Source organism: Vombatus ursinus, unplaced genomic scaffold (assembly GCF_900497805.2).
Source record: "Vombatus ursinus unplaced genomic scaffold, bare-nosed wombat genome assembly UNPS02014841.1, whole genome shotgun sequence".
Lineage (NCBI taxonomy): Eukaryota > Metazoa > Chordata > Mammalia > Diprotodontia > Vombatidae > Vombatus > Vombatus ursinus.
Window position 1 is genome coordinate 11,202,699 of NW_020954619.1, and position 20,638 is coordinate 11,223,336.

The 20,638-nt window shown below is 38.3% G+C and overlaps 1 protein-coding gene across 1 annotated transcript in view; it reads left to right on the forward strand.

Moving 5' to 3' along the window:
• Positions 1–2,311: 2,311 nt before the first annotated feature.
• Positions 2,312–20,638, forward strand: part of SEL1L2 (SEL1L2, ERAD E3 ligase adaptor subunit) — a 111,257-nt gene continuing 92,930 nt past the window's right edge. Inside the window, exons 1-2 of the mRNA XM_027840290.1 lie at positions 2,312–2,396; positions 20,523–20,625. Of these exons, the coding sequence (XP_027696091.1) occupies positions 2,312–2,396; positions 20,523–20,625 (188 nt within the window). The remainder of the gene's footprint in view (positions 2,397–20,522; positions 20,626–20,638) is intronic.

Consider the following 20,638-nt stretch of genomic DNA (forward strand, 5'->3'; position numbering starts at 1 on the left):
TACACAGTACAAGACCCATAGTATGCACTTAACAAATGCTTACTGATTTGAATTGACTAGGAGTTCTCTATGCTCAAGAAATAATAGTTCTAGTGTGAATGGTATGAACTAGATTCTGAGGTTTCCCCTGATTCCAATCATCCTGTGTATTTCTTGAAAGCTATGACCACTGAATACAAACTCTGACAGCCGAAAAGGTTTTGGGCACAGGCTCAATATGATAGGCTATGTCTGCCATTCAAGGATCAGCCTTGCTAAGTTCAAAAAGTTCATCACCAGTTTGGCATCAGGATGAGGAATTTTGTGTCACAACCCTTGAAGTCCGGCTACTATAAGAAGAGGAAGGAGGGTTTGATTTGAAACAGTAAAGGAAGCATCCATCACAATGGAATAACCAATAAATCCTTGAAATATTAAAATAAATTACTTCCATGAGATAAAATAGTTTTGAAATAAAACTACATCCTTCACATATAAGCAAAAAAAAAATGCTTCAATGACAGAATTGGCACAAATTTTGGAAATGATTCCTAAACTTTTCAATGAAGGGCCAGTTGATTAGTGTGGTTATGTCTGTGTCAGTGGTCTGGGTAAAGCCTTGGAAGGTAGGGACAGCTAGGTCTCACATTTATCACAGAAGTGGGTGCAGGCTCCCACTTGCACCAATGTTCCCCCAAGTATTGAAAGCCCTTTTCCTTCCCTGCTGCCTCATAGAAATCTGAACTTCCTTCAGAACACAGCTCAAGTGCCAGGGCCTACCCAAGGCTTTTCTTGGTCTCCCCAGATGTTAATGCTGCTCCTTTTCAATTCCCCTGCTCTCACAAGGAGAATATAAGCTCCTTAAGAAGAGGTATTGTGTGCTTTTTGAATTTCTATCCCCAGCACCTAGTATAGGTGACTGCCATTCATGAAGGGAGCTTCTACCAAGGCAGGTACTGAAACACTGAGAGGATAAAGTGATTTGCCCCAAGGTCACACATCGAATATGTCAGTCAGAGGCAGGACGTGAACTCAGGTCTCCTTGACTCCAAAGGTGCCCCCATTAAACATATATTCCCTCCTGCCTTCAAACAATAGGAAATTTAATCCTATTCCTACAAACTGTCCATAAGAAATTAACTACTCTTCCCTACTGCCCCAGGGGCTTCGGGCTTCGATTTATCTCCACATTCCCTCGGGGGATCTTTCTGCTCTGGGCTTGTTGACAGAAACTTGGGAAGTTTCCATGTTTCTGGCCTTCTTGTTTTACCATCTCTCTGTTGCCTCATCCCCCTAAAGGAGATTTTACAAACCACTTCTTTAATCCCGTTCAGTTGCCTCCTGCACCTACACAAGAGAAGCTATAAATCAGCCAGGTGATGTCCTGGCAATGCCCATATCTAGCCCTGAGCCAAGAATCTACGACTTCAAGGGCTGCTCTCTCTAGACTAACTTGAGCTCTCCTAGACAGATCTGCACCCCATCTTCCCACTATTGGCTGAGTCAAACTGACAGACGCACACCTGGACTGATTTGGGTGTCTTCCCTAATCTTTTGTCCTACATGGGCCCTCCCCTCTGAGAATAGATCTTTAAAGCTACCTTCTGTGTGTGTGTGTGTGTGTGTGTCTCCCCCCCCATGTGTACACACACACACACGCACACACACACACACACACACACTCACACACACACACATTTGTTGAGAGAGAGAGAGATAAGGTGGGAAACTGGACTTATGTTTTTATAAGAATAGGGAACTTGTGTGTGGAGACCTCTTCTCTAATGCAGACTGGCATCTTTTCTATAATTTATATGGGTCAGACCTTGCTCAGAAAACTAAGAAGTTAAGTGACAGCTCCCAGGGGTCTCACAGCCAGTTTGTTTCAGAGACCAGACTTGAACTCACGTCTTCTGACTCTGAGGCTGGTTCTCTATAATGAGAGCTAATTTGCAAGGGTTTGCTTATCTTTTGATCCTCCCAACAACCCTGTGAGGTAGGTACTATTATTGTCCCCGTTTGATGGGATGGAAGCACAGAGAGGTTAAGTGATTTGCCTAGGGTAAAAGAGCTAGTTTGTGTCCAGGGCAAGGTTCACACTCAGGTCTTCCTGACTCCAAGTCTAGCACTCTTGTAAATAATAACTCATCGGTAGTGTTATCACATTCCCTTCCCAGCTGTGAACGGTCACAATTCTAGCAGCTTCTTGCCTTTTCCTTCATATTCTATCTTAACTACAATCACTTTCCCATCAGATAAGTGTAAAATTGGGGTAGAACCCTTTTCAAAAAGATTTTTGGCTTTGTCTTTACAAGCAGCAGGGTTGAGAAAGATGGCTGCTTGTCACCTGGGCATTGGAAGAAATGAGCTGATTTCCAAATACCTGGTCTCCTTGACAGGCTGCTCTCCTTGGGAAGGTATCACTCTGGTCCCTCTGCTCTCACCTACTTCTACTCCTAAATCTTCTGTTTCCCAATCTAAAATATCACAAGTTTCTTCAATTCTATCTTGTGTGAGATGGCCATCCTATTCTGGATACAGTCTTATTTGTTAATCTCTTAAAGTATGATAATATTGTAGATGTATCCTAACCAGTGCGGCAGGTGAAAATTGAAATGACTGAGGAAACAAAAGTTAGAGTTGCAAACAGATCAATTTATTAAGCAATACATGCAGGACCAGGCTGCTTTCTCAGCTTAGGGCTGGACCCTGAAAACAAAGGGAGACAGACTTTTATAGATTAAAAACAATTAATCAAATAAGAGCAATTAGAAGAAAATAATTAACTAGGATACAAAATTAGGTAATCTGATTTCCAATTACAAGAAAGATTAGGGACTTTCCAAGTTGGGAGGGTGAGAGCAAACAGGCACAATTTCCTGAAATCAGAAAATGTAAAGTCCTCTACCCCCCTCCAAGTATTTGTAAACAATCAAAGGAACATGGAAATAATAACGGATTGATCAGCATAGGGCTAGTTTTCAGATAAGACATATGGGTTACTTGAGATGCTCAATTGTGAAAAAACTCCTTGCATCAATTTTTGGATCTGACGGGGATTTCTGGTCAGCATAACCTAGGTCTTTAGTTAAGAGTCTCTAAGCAGCAGGTACAGGTACCTGGTCCAGCTTCCCACCCACACAGGGCTAGGTTCAAACAATGTAATAAGGTTTTCTCCCAGTTTCCACAATTGAATATTTTCTCACAAGACAGAAATTGGACTAGACCCATAATTTAATAGAAAGAGAACTGAGCTAGATCCAGAATTGAGTCACAAGATGGAGTCAGCGTGTTTCACTCAATTCCCACAATTAACTGCTTCCTGTCCTAATTCCCTCAATTCCCTCAACAGTACAGAAAACAGTAAGTCTATTACTTCTATGAATCTAGATTTTATATTCTATTAATGCAGCCTTATATTGCCTATGCCTTTTGACAGCCATGTAACAATATTGATTTTATGTACTTTGCCTTTGCATTGAGTGTGCTCCGTGTATGCAATGAGTAGACTGTCAGCTCCTTAAGACCAAGGAGAGCTGGGATTTTTTAAAACTTTTTTTTGTATCCCCAGTGCTTAGCACATTGACCAACACATAGTAGGTGCTTAATAAATGCTTGTTGACTGACAATCTTCTCATAGCCACCTTTTAGAATCCCTAGTAAAATACTTCTAGACTCAACTCAAGTGCCACCTTCTTCACAAGGTCTTTCCTGATCCTCCACAGATGTTAAGTACCTTCCTCAAAAAAATTGCTTTGTATTTATTTGGTATCTTGTCTATACCAACATCTGTATATGTTTGTCTCTCTTGACAGAATGTAAGCCCCTTGAGGGTAGATGCTGTTTTACTTTGTATCCCCAACACCTTGTACAGTACCTACCAGTTAGCAGGTACTTCAAAAGGCTCATTAATTATTGATTGATTCATATTATGTTAGTGGTCAACAAATAATCCTTTAGGTCTTTTCGACATTAACTTTTGTTAAACCAGATTTCCTACAACCTTACTTTTGAATTTTTTTTTAACCAAAGTGTGGAACCTTACATTTTTACCTATTTAATTTCATCTTATTGTAGTTTTCGCATTGTTCCAGCCTGTTGAGATAATTTTAAGTCCTTATTATATCATATAGTCTATTACCTTCCAAACTTTCCACAAATTTCATAAACTGTCTTCTATGTCTTTTTCCATCTTGTGGTATGTCTCTCATGATCTACTCACTTGTAGATTAATTACCAATTAAGGTTCAGATTGTGGGAGTATTTATTTTAGTTGGTAACACCTCAATTATCTCATCAGCTGTAAACTGAGAACTTCTAAAGTCCCTCAGGTGCCCACCATACTAATAAAAACCCAGGGAAAAAACAATAATGAACCAATAGAACACTCAACTAGAACCTAAATAAAGTGCAAAGTAAGCAGTCATACATATTCCTAAGCAAATACAGTCCCATTCCCTCGTGTCCCCAGAGTAGTGAGGTTAATAAGTTCTTCAAGTCTCACAGCTTTGGCATCCCGGGGTAAGGTTGGACCTTTGATCTCATTGCTCAAAACCTGCTCCTGCCTTTATCTATTGATTGCTCTTTGAATCTATATCTCTACTTGGTTCTTGTCTTCCTCAGTTTCCACAGCTACTTGGAACCAGGTATCTCCATGTGCTGTTTTGTTTGTCTCTCTCTCCTCATGTTCATGAGTCCCCTGTAGCGGTTTCCATGTTTATTCCTTCTTAGTCATCATTGCCTCCTGCCATAATCTAACCATAAGTGTCCCTCAGGGTTCTGTCTTGAGCCCTCTTCTCTTCTTTATCTATACTACTTGCCTTAGTGATCAGCTCAAATGGATTTAATTGTCATCTCTATGCTAATGACTCTCAAATCTACCTAACCTTCCTCAAATTCTCTGCAGACCTACAATCTCACATCTCCAATTGCTTTTCAGATAGTTCAAATTTGATATATAATCAATATCTTAAACTAAACATATTCAAGACAGAAATCATTATCTCTCCCCCTAAATCTTCCCTACCTCCTACCTTCCCTATTACTGTGGAGGGCAATACTATCCTCCCAGCCTCTCAGGCTTGCATTTTTACAAAGATTCCAATTAAAATGGCCAAATTAAAGAAAGCATTAGTACTTGAAAGGGTAAGTTTCAAGTATCTGAACGATCCCCATATGTCAAATACATCGTTCTCCAATGATGCCAGATAAATGAGGAAACAAAAATTTATCAGTAAGGATATAAAACTTAATAAAATAATACATAATAATAAAGTCTAACAAAAAACAGTTTATGACACTGCATTTCAAAATTAATTTCTTGGTTTCCTTTTATTCTGTTTATTGTGCAGCTTAATATTAGACATATGTTTGATTCTGGTCCCATTTTATAATTTATAATTCTTGAATGTTAAATGAACACCTGATTTACATACTAGATTACATGTCCTTTGTAGTTCAGCATTTTCCTGTATTTCATTTTTACTAGTGTGTTAGAAGAAGAAAAATTGGATTTTATGATTATTATAATAACATGTTGAAAAAAGTATTTTCTTTGGAATGATCTATACCATCTCCTTTACTCAGGAAATGTATTTACGCTTGATAATCATGATTTACAGACAGACAACTTGCACAAACATCATTACTGTAAATACATTCTCTTATTCTGAAGTATTTGATTCTGTTATTCTTTAATCAGACTAACTTGTGTGCTGAATCATTCATATATGAAATGCTGTTTTGTGTAATAGATCATTATTCTCCCTCCTATCTAATGATACTTCATCTTAGCACATATTAATGGCACAAGTGTATTTCTAATACATTATTCAGAAAATCAGTGGCAGAATCTGGTGTAGATTAAATTAAATTGAAAGATCAGGTGAGAAATAAGCAAAGTCTGTTCGTGAGAGTTTCATTGCCAGGGATGGAATTTCTCATTTTTGTCTCTAGGGTCATAAATCTTTTAAGTCAGGTAAAGAGATGTGAATATGTTTGCTCAATAGTCAATTCTATTAGCTATATTACTATGTTATGATGTTGCCAGTCGAGATGTAAATATAATTTAACACATAAAATATTGATTTATTATTCATTTATTTTCTTAGATTACTTGGATGTGGTTTATTCATTTATTTAAATATTTGATGATTTAGATTTTTATAATTGGAAAGAGATTTCTTTTGTCAGTCTTTTTTAACCTGTGCTACCTGGTCAGAAACCTATTTTAACATAACAATATTGTCACTGAGATAGGTGGGTAATATATATATATTTATATATATATGTATACTGTATATGTATTATATTGTTATATTTATAATTTATATATGTATGTGTTTATAATTTATATATATTCATGCAAATGCAGGATGGATATATTTTATATGTGAAGTGTCTACCTTTCTATATGGCACATATATGCATCCATATATACATACATGTATACACATGTATATGTGTCTTTGTGTGCATATACTTGTATGCATGTACTTATATATACACGTTGTTGTTGTTTCATTGTGGCCCAAACCATGGGATTTTCTTGGCAAAGATATTGGGGTGGTTTGCCACTTCCTTCTCCAATGAATTAAGGCAAATGGAAGTTAAGTGACTTGCCCAGGGTCACACAGTTAGTAAGTGTCTAGGCCGGATTTGAACTCAGGTCTTCTTGACTCCTGGTCCAGCACTCTATCCACTGAGCCACCTAGCTGCTTATATGTGCACACACACACACACACACACATACACACACATACACATACACACATTTATATTTATATTTTTTGGCCTGGACCTGTGACTTCATTGACATGGGGATCTACTTGGTAAGAAAATTCCCTCTATCAATGCAGAGCAGCAACTATTATGCAACTTATAGCCTTGAACATTTTCCAGGGGCAGTGAGAGGTTAAGTGATTTGCCCAGGGTTGTACCCAGTACACGTCAAAGGTGGGGCCTAAAACCCTTCCTGACTCCAAATTTGGCTCTCTGTCTACTACCCCATCTCTTTTATGTGATAACTACAAATAAGAATTTTATATGCTACTCCATATTATTGCCAGCTTTTGAGATTTTTTGACAGATATGACTATCTACTGTCATTTGAAATAATTCAGTAAAGTAGTTGGTTATTTCAGTGAATGAAGTTATCAAGTGAAACATTAGTTCAATTAACTTGACCAGTTTTGTAACTGCTATTGTTGCGAAACTTCCTGGAATCGTTATAGAAACTCTAGTAACACAGAATTGTGCAGTTTTATTCATTTCCAACCCCACAAGCAACATAAAAAGAAAGTTTCAACATTCTTTTAGTAAGAAATGGAGAGAAAGAGAAAGACAAAGACAGAGAGAGACACAGAAAGTTTTAAAGAAAAACTATAGCAGATTGGCATGATCCTAGGCAAGTCATTCAAACTCTGCATGTCCTAGGTAACTTATCAATTAATTTTGAGTCCCCTACAGTGAAGAAATCATAAATCCAGAAACCACAGATCCTTATAATAAATAATGTCCCTCTCCTTTATGGTAAAAGACACATTACCGATCATTTTCTCCTTTAAGCCACTGAAAAAAAGAGAATCAGTTGTTCCCAAAATATGGTGCTATCCTATGAGACCATGCTTGGTTTAAGCCATAGTTTTAAGGGATTGAAGTGGTACAAATTACAAATTTCTCTTTAAAGAACAGGAAACATTATATAGTAGAAAGAATGCTGGATCAAGAGTCAAGAAATTCTTGAGTTTTAATCCTACCTCTGCCACCTACAAGCTTTACCACCAAAGATGAATTGACTTGGCTCTGTGCACTTCAGTTTACCCCTCTAGGAAAAGGGAATGACAATATCTATAGTATCTGCCACTAAAAGGTTGCTATAAGGATCAAATGAGATCATGGGAGTTGGTTTGTTGTTGTCCTTCATTCTCAAAGAGGATAACAATGACATCATTATGTTGGGGTCAAAGTACAATGTGTCCAACTGTGCCTGATCAGAAGGATCAAGCTCAGAAGGCTCTACCACAGGTTGGACACAAATAGTCCATATGAGTCTCCATTTGGAATGGAGATGTTTCTAAATTTGCACATTTCACTTTTCTTTTGAGCTACTACAATTCTGCTTTGTTCACAGAACACAGCACCTTCTTTGATCCAGGTACTCCATGCTGGGTGATTCTTTGCCATTGTATCTCATGTCATGTAATCAGTCTCAAAGCTGTTTAGAGAGATCTTGAGAATGTCCTTGTACCACTTCTTCTGACCTCCATGTGAGCGCTTCCTTATGTGAGTTCTCCATAAAATAGTCTTTTAGGGAAACTTACATTTGGCATTCACATAATGTGTCTAACTCATTGGAGTTGTGCTCTTGCAATAGAGTTTTAATTCTTGGCAGTTCAGCTCAGGAAAGGACCTCAGTGCCTGGTACCTTATCTTGCCAGGTGATCTTCAGAATCTTAAGACAATTCAAATGGAAGCAATTCAATTTCCTGGGTTGGCACTGGTAGACTATCCAGATTTCACAGACATACAACAATGAAGTCAGCACAATGGTTCTGTAGAACTTCAGTCTGGTACACAGTCTAATAATGATTCTCTCCCATACACTTTCCTTTGAAGCCTCTCAAACACTGAGCTACCTTTGGCAATGCATGCATCAACCTCATCATCTATGTGTACATCCCTGGAAAGTATACTGCCAAGATAAGTGAACTTATCCACAGTATTCAAAATTTCTCCATTTGCTGTAACCAATGGCTTCACATATGGATGATGTGGTGCTAGCTGGTAAAGAACCTGGGTTTTCTTGGTCTTAATTGTCTCACAATTAGCACAAGCAGCAGAGAATCAATCCATACTTTGTTTGCATCTCAGCTTCAGAGACTGCACAACCATCTGCGAACAAAAAAATTATGCACCAACTCTCTCTCCACTTTTGTCTTGACTTGTAGCCTTTTCAAGTTAAATAACCCACCATGAGTGTGGTAGCTGACCTTGATGTCATTTTCATCCTTGTTGAAGCTATCCATCAACATTGTTGAAAACATCATGTTAAAAAGCATGGGAGCAAGCACACAACCTTGTTTCATTCCATTGGTGACTGGGAAAGTGCAAGAGCATCATCCATTATCCAGAACAGGGCAAGCATGCCATCATGAAATTAACATGCAGTATGGAAGAACTTCTCCAGGCAATCAAATTTTGACATAATTTTCCATAAACCGTCATGACTGACAGTATCAAAGGCTTTGAAAGTCAGATCAATGAACATTGTGTCAGACCTCTGTTCTACTCCTGGCATTTCTCCTGGAGTTTTCCAGCAGCAAACACCACATCTACCATTCCTTAGCCCTTTCTCAAGCCACACTGGCTCTCAGATAGATGACTATCTTCCAAGTGAAGGACCAGCCCATTAAGGAGGACTCTGGCAAGAATCTCACCAGCATGACTAAGAGAGAGACCTCCCCGTAATTGTCACAGGACAATCTATTTCCTTTACCTTTACAATGAAGGCATCCTTGAACTCCTGGAGGATAACCTCCTTTTGCCATACAACCTGGAAAATTTCAGTCAGCTTTTGTATGAGCAGTGGACCCCCTGATTAGTAAATCTCAGCTAGAATAGAACTAGCACCAGGCACTTTGCCACATGATAGGAACCCAATGGTATTCATAACCTCTTCTTCAGTTGGAAATTCAGCTAGAGAGGTAAACAGAAAGTGGCTTCTGCTTTCATTGATGATGGTCTGTTGAGAACACTATGAAAGTGTTCAGTCCATTTCTCCAGCATCATGTCCTTATCACTAATCAACGTGGCTCCATCAGCACTGAGTAGCTGTAGATCTTTGGCCCATAAATAGCCTTCAGGGCATCATAAAAGCCCTTTGGATTGTTACTATCAGCATAGAATTAAATTTCACCTGCCTTCTTACTGAGTCAAGAATCCTGCTGCAATTTCTCTAAGTTTCACATGTAAAGTACTTTTAAAGAAGTTAAATGTTACCTTCTTAGAGATGGATGAACTATCCTGCTGGTAAATCCCATGGAGTTCTTATTTTTCATTTGGCAGCTTCTGAATTTTGCCATCATTTTCTTCAAACCAGTCTTGATGTTTGTGAGTGTTCTGACCCAGATGAGTAAATACAGTGCTATACACCAAATCTCTGAAAGCTACCCACACCTTTTTTCTCCAATGTTGCCAACGGTGTGTTGGCTCAGCTGTCCCTCCAAATTAGCAATGAACTGTTCCCACTTGGAGAAGCTCTCTAATCTGTTTACATTGTCTTCTGGTAGTCATCTTGACTTGGGGCCACCACTTTTGTTGAATATGAATATTTAGCTTAGAGAGGATAAGTCTATGATCATCTGTCCTGCACCACACATTGCCTTTGTCACTCCCACATCCTGTCTGTCTCTTCTCCTTACAATGACATAGTCTATTAAATGCCAATGTTTGCTGTGAGGGTATATCCACGAAGTTTTACTGCATTTAAGTAAATAGAAGACAATGTTGGTGATAAGACGGTCAGGAGATGCACAAGTCTTCAGTAGTAAGTAACTACTGCTGTTGCTGTTTCCAACTCCTTTCCTCTCAAGGATTCCCTGCCATGTCTGGTAGTCTGTGCCTACTCTAACATTAAAGTCACCCAGAATCATAAGCTTGTCTCCTTTTGGCACATTGATGATGAGAGTCTCCAAGTCTTCTTTGATCTCATCAGGGTTTGTCGTGGTGAGAGCATATGTGCTGATGGTGATGGTGTGGCACTTTCCTACCAGTGGCAATCACATTGTCATGAGTTTGTCATTCACTCTTTTTGGTAGGCACACAACCTTGTTAACTGGATTAGTTTTGATTGGAAAACCTATGTCAACTTCATAGCACTCCCTTTCATTGTGGCCACTCCAGAAAAAAACATGTATTCAAGGTAAGCCGGCCTTCATTTGCCAGCCTTATTTCACTCAGGGCTTATTTGGATTAAATACCTGCTGAGTTCCTTCCCAACAAGAACTGCTCATCTTTCAGGTGTATTGGATTTCATGTTGTCCATAAACATGCACAAATTCCATGTACCAGTGGTGAGTGGAACCATTTTTGGAAAAGTTTTTGCAGATTTTTTTGTGTTTCAACCACAGGGTGGGATCTCTACCTGCTACAGTAAGCAGGCCAGGGTTGGGTGAAGCAGACAATTTTGAGGCCACCTTTTCAAGTCCCTTCCTCCCACCAGGAGGCGAGAAGAGCAGTCCAAGCTCTAAACACTCCACAGCGCTTGCTTCAGCTGCCTTCATGGCTGTTGGAACAAATTGTTCTTATCTGCTCATTCCACCAGGGGCAGTCTTCACATGCTTGGAGTAGACACCCCTCTAACTCACTGAAGAGTTTGAGACCCCTTAGTTAGCCTCAACCTTTTTGGCCCATCTGCCAAAATGGTTTCTTTGGGTATGGCCATTGCACATGCCATAGCTTCTTGGAGCCACAGATAAGAGTTGGGTGAATCAGGTAGACACCAAAAGTGGATAAGCCCTGAAAAAGGATCAGCAGCCCTCACACCCGGAGGCACTAGTCTTTCTTGATCACACTCTACACCCCATGGTAGTTAAGTGCTTAGGAAACCTTACAGACTTAAAGTATACAAACATCAATTATTATTACTAGCATTTATGTTGAGAAATGGGGTTCACTGGGATTTGTCTTCATAGGAAATAAACATAGGAAAAATCACATAGAGTTCAGCCCAAACTGGTGCACACCAAATAGCAAATTAGGGCCTCTATCTGAAAGAAACAAACTAGAAATTGTTCTTTTTTACAAATTCAGAGAAGAGAAACTTAACATTTGGGGAATTTGCTTATTTTTATGTGAATTGATCTGAACAAATTGGGCGATTTTATGTAGAGCGAATATTTCTATCATATTCTAAATAATTGGACCTGAACAAGAACAATGAGGAAATCTGGATTCTAAGACAAACAGTTTGATAAATATTTAGGCAATGAAGAGAGTAGGATTGGGACTTTGGTCTCTGATACGTGTGTCAAAAGGTACTGTGGTAAGCCACTGACTGCCATTCATTTCCATTACTAACCAGACTTTTTCTTTATGGGATAGGACCTAAGATTTAGAGCTAGAAAGCACTCTAAAGATCTCCAATCCAGCCTCAGATAGTAACTATCCACATGACCCTGGACAAGTCACTAACCTCTCTCAGCCTCATTTTTCTCATCTGTAAAAGGGGACAATAATAGCACCTACTTTCCAGGGTTGTGGTGAGGATGAAATGAGATCATATTTGCAAAGGGCTTTGCAAACCTTAAAGTGCTAACTCTTGTTATCAATCATCATCATTGTCATCATTCCATCCAATATACTCATTTTACAAATGTAAACTGAGGCTGAGAGATATTCAGTTACTTGTCCAAGGTCACACAATTATTAAGTAACAGAGCCAAAATTTAATTCAGTTCTTCTGCCTCTAAATCTCATCTTTCCACCATCCAATGCTCATACTCTCCTTATAGCATTCTGCCCTTTGCCTGGCAAGGAAATCAAAATAGTTTTTACTAAAAGTCTGACATGGAGGGACATTGACTATTCTTTTAACTGCTGCTGGTATCTATTGTTGGGCTTCTGCCATTTGCTGAAGCTTTCTTCAACTATTGCGGCTTTTTCCATTGAACTGCTAGGTGGCACAGTAGATAGGACACTGAGCCTGAGTTCAAATTCAGCCTCAGACCCTTACTAGTTATGTGACCCTGGGCAAGTCACTTAACCTTTGCCTCAGTTTCCTCAACTGTAAAATGGCAATGATGATGATAATAATAGTAGCACCTACCTCCCAGTAAGGTTGTAAGGATACAAATACCATCTGTAAAGCACTTAACACAGTGCCAGGCACATAGCAGGAATTATGTAACTGATTATTCCTTTTCCTTCTTCTAAGGGAATGTTATAAATCTTTTATGAAGCTGTCCCTAGGCTAATCAACTCATTCCAACTCTTTTATTAGTCATGCCCATAGCCACACTCAACAGAAAGAAAATAGCCCTTCAAGTCAAATCTTTCTTTTCCAACATCCTTACTCAAGCTTCTTGGGATTTTCCCAGGACCACTTGTTATTTAGGTTCTGGGAAGTAAATGACTTTTAACTCCCATTATGTCCCTGGTAGCTAGTGCTTTAACTAGCTTTAACAAGCTTCAAAGAGATCCTTTCTATCCAAACTAGAGCTGATAACGTTTACCCTGTATCCCTGAAGATATGCCCAGATCACTGTCCTCCTTAAATTTATTTTCTGCTTTTATACACCATCTCCATTATACCAATAATCATGGTTTAAACAACAAATCCACCATAAAATCTTCACTGAGGGCTTACTATGTATAAGGTACTTTGCCTAAAACTGTGAAGTATGCAAAAAAAAAAAAGTAAAACACAGTCTCTCTTTCTTCAGTTGTATCATCCTGGGGGCAATGGGAAATGTAACATCTGTATAACCAATGATCAGCAACTTCTTTCTCTGTCATTTGCTATTGGTTTAACCAAAACTTCTGAGCCCAAACTCCCTAGAACAGATGGAGCATATGCTTTTACCATTCCAGGAAGATAGATGACAGCCCATTTGTAGACTGTCTCTACTATTAATGACATCTTGTTGTACCATTTCTCTTTCAATAAAACTCTCCTAGCTGCAAACTACCAACCAACAAAACTAACATTTAGTAAGTCCCACAAATTAGGTATTCTGACCACAAAAGGAAGAAATGCAATCCAAGTGACAAATCACAGAATAATAGGATCTCATATCTGCATAGGACTTGCAGGACCATCTAGTCCAACCCATACCTACACTGGAATTCCCCCTCTAACATCTCCAACCAATAATCACCCTCTACCCCAATGAGAGGGAGCCCACACCACTTCTGGACAGTCCAATTATTTAGAAGTTTCCTTATGCAGAGCCCAAGTCTTTTTGCACTGCTGACCTGTTGCTTCTAGTTCTTCCCTCTAGGACCAAAATTGAATGTCTCATTCCTCTTCCACACAAAAACCTTTCAGAGAGTTGAAAAGAGCTATTGTGTTTGTCTCTTCACAGTCAAGATTTGTCCTAGCTAAATATCCCTGGTTCATTCAACCAGTTCTTATATAGTCCTCTCACCATCCTAGTTATTTTCCTAGGTGCCCTACCTTTTGTCTCTGTCCTTGTGGTACTCAGAAATAAACACAATATTCCACTTATTGTCTAACTACAGATGGAGTACAGTGGATCTATCAACTCGATTTTTCTGGACAGTAGGCCTCTTTTAAAGCATGCTGAGATCATTATACCCCACCTCTGATACAGGCTGGCTGTGTGACCCTAGACAATCATTTATTCTCTCAGTGCTTCAGACAACCCTTTAATACTCTTAAGCTGCAGAATAGTTGCAGACCTGCATTGGTAGAGGAAGTTTCCTTACCAAGGCAATCCCCACACCAATAAAACTCCAGGTGCAGACCAAAAAAAAAAAAATCACAACTTCTTTAGCTGCCATGTCACATTGTTGACAGCTTGTAGTCACTTAAATCCCCAGATCCTTTTTCTTTCTATTTCTTTTTTTTCTTTTTTCCCTCCTTTACTTTCTTCCCTCCTTCCTTCCTTTCTATCTTCCTTCCTCCTGTCCTTCCATTTTTTTCTTTTTCTTTCTTTTCTTTTTTCTTTTCTTCTCTTCCTTCCTTCCCAAACTAGGTCTCCCCATGAGCACAGCTGAAAGTGTAGGGGCTTCTCGCAGGTTGAGTCCCGATTCCCTACTAATCTACTCAAGAGTTTTGATCTCCTTAGTTTTCTGACCTGGACTAGTTCAACCCTCCTGAATGAACCTGGTGGTCTCCTTTTCCTTCCAGAGGCTTATTATATTGATGCTGAACTTAGTGCAGACACCCCATTGGTATAGCCCACTGCAACTCAGAACTCCCATACTCAAGAGATCTGCCAATCTCCCTGGTAGCTTGGATCATAGACATGCCTCAGATCTTTGTCATGTGAACTGTTGTCTAGTCATACCTACTGTATGCCATACTTCAGCTGTTGTTTTTTTTTTTAAATTATGTAAGTTTTTACACTTATCTCTATTTAACCTTATTAGACTTAACCCACCATCCTAACCTCTTTTAGAATCTTTCGGGAGTGTACTTCTGCTGACCCACGTGTTACATATTTTCCTCCCCCCCCACTTCTGAGTCATTTATTTGACAAGTTGATCCAACAAATAAAGTTGAGAACTGAGTTCTATGGTGTTCTCCTGGAAAACTCCCTCCATTAATCACTATTCTTTCAGTCAGATCATTCAACCAGTCCTGAATCTACTTACAATCTATTGTCCAGTCCACACCTCTCTTTTTTGCTCAAGGATTTTATGAGATGTTATCAAATGAAATCCAGGTATACTAAACTTAGGGTATTCCCTAGATCCAGAAAAATTGTCCAGTAAGAAGATGACCTGTTCTACTATGCTATCGCTCAGTGATCCCCATTTGCCTTTCTAAATACTCTCAAACTATCTCTTTAATACATACTCTAGAATTTTGTCAAAATTCAAGCCAAGGTCACTGGTTTGTAGCTTGAAGACTCTTCCCTTTGTGAAAATTGTCTACCAATCATTCTTTTTGGCAAAAGAAAGCCCAAAAGTGGTATGTGCTGCCTTTGGAAGTAGTGGTACAAAAGGACTGGCAAAATCTAGAATACCTCTTATTGAATAAGCTGTAGAAAGAATTCTGGTTCAAGTTTGAGTGAACTAAATGACTTACATTGGGCAAATAGGTGGTGCAGTGGATAAAATGCTGGGCCTGAAGTCAAGAAGACCCATCTTGAGTTCAAATTTGAACTCAAACACTAGCTGTGTGACTCTGGGCAGGTCACTTAATCCTATTGGCCAGTTTCTTCATCTGTAAAATGAACTAGAGAAAGAAAATGGAAAATCAGTCCAGGATTACTGCCAAGAAAACCCTAAATGAAATCACATAGTTGCACCCGACTGCAATGACTGAACAACAAAGAGATGGCATCAGCCTAAAAGACATTAAGATTCAATAAAGTACTAACCCCTTAGCCTAGTACTTAAAGTCTTCTATAATACTGGTCCCAGTCTACCTTTGCAGCCTTATCTCATATGATTCCTCATTCACAGTAAGATACTATAAACTGAATTTCTCACTTCTCTGTACCAAACCGCCTGATACCTTGTCTAGTAATTTAATGCAAACTTATCCATCCATCTCTTCATAGGTTGGCATATTTACAATTTTTAAAGTACCTTCAAAGATTTATACATAAAGAAAAGTATTCATTGTGAATATAATCATATACCAACTCTTATGATGACCAACCAAGATCTTTAAAACCCCACGGCCAATTTAGACAAAACAACTAGTCAATTATTTGACTTAGTTGACTAGATGTTAGACTGAATTAACTGAAAGGGTAGAGTGGGGAGAATGAATTAACTAACTAAAATAAATCCTCTTTCATATCTAGGCACAGTCATTGTGTATCCTCCACTCCACATGAAAAACAAAAAAAGCTATGAATGACAACTAATTAGTAGAATGATTTGTTGTTCCGTTAGTTTTCACTCACGTCCTACTCTTTGTAACCCATTTGGGGTTTTCTTGGCAAAGATACTGGAGTGGTTTGCCATTTCTTCTCCAGCTCCTCTCACAGTTGAGGAAACTGAGGCAAACAAGGTTAAGTGACTTCGCCAGAGTCACACAGAGAGTAAGTGCCTAAGGCCAGATTTGAGTCAGGAAGGTAAGTACTCTTGACTTCAGTCCTGGCACTATATCAACTGCCCTACCTAGCTAACCTAGTGGAATGATTACTTTATTATAATCAACAATAAAGATACGGCTACTTTTTCTTATATATTCATACACACTCATACAAAGGGTCTGCCTTTACATAAATATGGATTTTTCTGTTGGTGTATGAGGCAGTGTGGTACAGTATGGTTCAGAGGTCTGAAACTAGAAGCAGGAAGACCTGAGTTTCAAACCTGCCTTAGATACATATGTATTAACTGTATGATTATGAACAAGTCACTTACCCTCTCCAGGACTTAGTTTTCTCACCTATAAAATGAAAGGATTGAACTTGATGGCATCTAAGGTCTCTTCCAACTCTTAAATTGTGATCCTGTGAGCTTCTGAAGTCAAGCAATTGGACTAGATGACCTCTATGGTGTTTTCTAACTCTAAACCTAAAACCCTAAATTATACAACAAAGCAAAGCTCACACATGGAAGAATAAGAGGATCATAAGAGACATTTTAAAAATTGTTTCCTAATTTGAAACTGTCATTTAAAAATGTTTTGTTAAAAGAAAAAAAATGCTTTTAAAATTGTTTAACCTTCCTACCACACTTAACCATAAGCATAGAATATCATCCCCTTTCTTCAACATTTTGCAAAGAGATAGGAGAGACTGTGATCAAGAAAGAGACAAAGAGAGCTAGACAGGCAGGGCCTTTTAGAGGGTATCTGCAATCTGGGGAGGGGGAGGGTCATGGTGAATCCACAGTCTGTTCCTTCATCTTTGTGGATTCAAAAACATTATCACTTTTCTGAAAAGTGATGAGGCTCTAAGAAATATAGTCACACTAAACAAACTCACAGAAGAGATTGATTTAAAAACCAGGATGCCAGCTGATTAATTTACAAAGAGGACTATATCTGTAAGGATAAAAAGTCATTTAAAGAAGGCATTCCCTCCTATTAGGTCAGCACACTAAAGAAGAGACCAAATTATAGACTAGAAAGTTTCTTAATAAATATATCATTAGAGCAAAGAGAAATGGAATTGGACAGCCTTAAAGGATGTTTCTATTAGGTTATAGTAGCTTGAAGAATTATCATTTTCTAGGATAGGGTGATTTTGCCTAGAAAACCAGTGCCACTTCTTAGAAACACAGCTTCCTTTGTCTGGACAAAGCTTGATAAACACTGATTGATCTTAGTCTTGGACTCAACTTTTTGTTGATTCCATTCTCTTTTTTTTATAATAACATGCCTTTGGAGGGGCAGCAATTAGGTAGACCCCAGCTTATCTTGCTAGTTACATTTTGAGTCTCTTGGATGAGATCTGAAGACATTCTAATCTTCTTGCTGGAGAATCCTTAGTGAGATTTGGAAAATACATCAGCAATATTTTTCATCAGCAATACATCTCTAAGAATGACCTTTTTTTTTAATACCTGTGTTATTCTTACACTTTGGGGATATACACTGTTTGGGCTTTTATATACTCCTATACAGGAACAAACATTAAGGATTTAACATATAAGTTAACTTGTAAGGTTCTTTGCAAACGTTAGAGCACTATAGAAATGCCAGTTATTGTTACTGTCATTGGACGACTTTCTGTTTTTCTCTAGTGACTTCTTTAAGACTCTAGAATTTACTTAGGGAAAAGCTAGGTAAATTCAACCATTGTAACAAAGGTGATTGCTTCCTTCTGAAGAATCGAAATTGACACCCTGTGATTATGGCCACACCAAATTTGAATTCAGAAGAAAATAACATTGTCCTGCCTCTCCAGCACACTAATCTTCATTATTTAGTAATCCATCAAACCATTAATATTTATGTAATTCTTTAGGGATGCAGAGCACTTTACATATATTATCTCTTTTGATCCTCACAATAACCCTATGAAATGGGAGATAGGTCCTATTACCATACTCATTTTACAGATGAAGAAACAGACTAGAGTGGAACCAGTTTGGACTCCTTCTGCCTTGATAGACCCCAACCAGAGTAATTCTTTTTTAAATGGATAATTCTATGGAGTTCCACAATAGATGGTACTTATTGCAGCTGCCAGGTTCTCAACATCCCCTTGCTATACAAAAGGACAGCTTGCAGCATTGGGAGGGAATTAGAGTCTCTTGTATAGGTGGATTTAGTTTTTGGCTATCCTATTGACTGACATGTTTTCATACAGCAGCTTAAATGTTTTATTGGCACTGCTCCAAATTTTTTTTTTTGCAGTATTTGTAAAATGTCTTAAAATACTACCATTTGTATAAGCACAAAGGGCTTCCCTTCTCACTCACTCTCCTTCTCTACCCCTGCAACACTTTTTTTTCAAGTACTCTGTTAGAATACACTCTGTCATCTATAACTCCAGAGAAATTTCACTTTTAAAGGTCTGTGCCATTTCCAACACAAGGCCTTTTCTGATCTCCCCCCCAAAAAAATTTCTGGTGCACTCTCCCCTTTGATCAATCAACAAACCTTTATTAAGAGCCCACTACATGCCAGACACTGAGTTAGGCACTGAAAACACAAAGACAAAAAAATATAAGCAATCCTTGTTCTCAAGGAACTTATAGTTTAGCTTCAGAATCAACATATACATATATAAGCATGTGCAGACTAAAATGTAGAGTAATATACAATAGAATGCCATAACGGCATATAGCCCAGAATTCACAATAGATGTTTTCTACAAACCTATGATGTGTTAAACCACACACACACACACACACACACACACACACACACACACACATACACACAAATAAATAAAACACCCATCAAGATAAAAGACTTTAGTTTTAGGTTGGGAACTCCATTGATAACATAGATTTGTTTTTCAAAACAAATGCAGAGCCTGAAAAGAATTGCAAATGAAAGAATGTTATAAAAGGAAAATTACAGATGTTAATGATTTCTGGCATAAATGTGTATAGAGAATAGACTCTTTAAATTCAATTCCAGTTCATTCATTGGGTATTTAAATAGAAGGAGTTGCTTTTGCAAAGCCAATTTGATAGGTTTTTCCCATTAAAAAATGTGCCTTTAGTCCAAAGACTTGATAACATGTAATTCAAAGAAGAAATTAGGTACTAAAAGTGCCCTCTCTTACAAAATTGATTAGGTAGCCAGAGTTGTCCAAAAATAGTTGCAAATCATCTTTAAGTGGAAAAAAAAACTTTGCACTTAAACAAACTGACAAAGTTTCTAAACCCACAAAGATGGAGACCACACCTTCTAGATGAGTTGTCAGAAGGAAAGAAGGAAGTTGTAAAGGAAGTAACATGTTTATGTGTCTTCTCTTAGCAAATGATCAGGGCCATTAATAGTTCTTTGCGGTCTCGTTAATGGAATATGGAATCATTGTGTCCCTCTCATTTGAAATTGCTTTCTTTTTTGATTCCTCGAGTTTTGAATCACAGCTTTTGCTAAATACATTAAAAACCTCTTTCGGGGCAGTGCTGTGTAGCAGAAAGAGCAGAGGACTGGTATCAGATGATCTGAGTTCTCCCCGCCTCTTCTATTCTAGCTCTGGGACTTTGGACAAGTCATGTAACTCCTCCGAGCACCATATAAAATGGGAATAATAATTCCTAGCCTTTCCCAATGATGACATTGTAAGGATCAAATGCAAAAACTATTTTGAAAACTGTAGCGTACTATAAAAAGTATGTACTATGATTTGTGATACATATTATTAAAGACCTAAACTAAAAGCATAGGGCTGTTTTATTTCTTTCGTGTTCTATTTGTACTTATATAGTAACAAGACAAACGAAGAGAAATCGAACTGTGGAAGGGGATCACCTTTTCGAATTGGGCACCAGAATGTTACACCAGTCCAAAAATCAGAAACAAAAAGAAGAGTGAGTCTATATT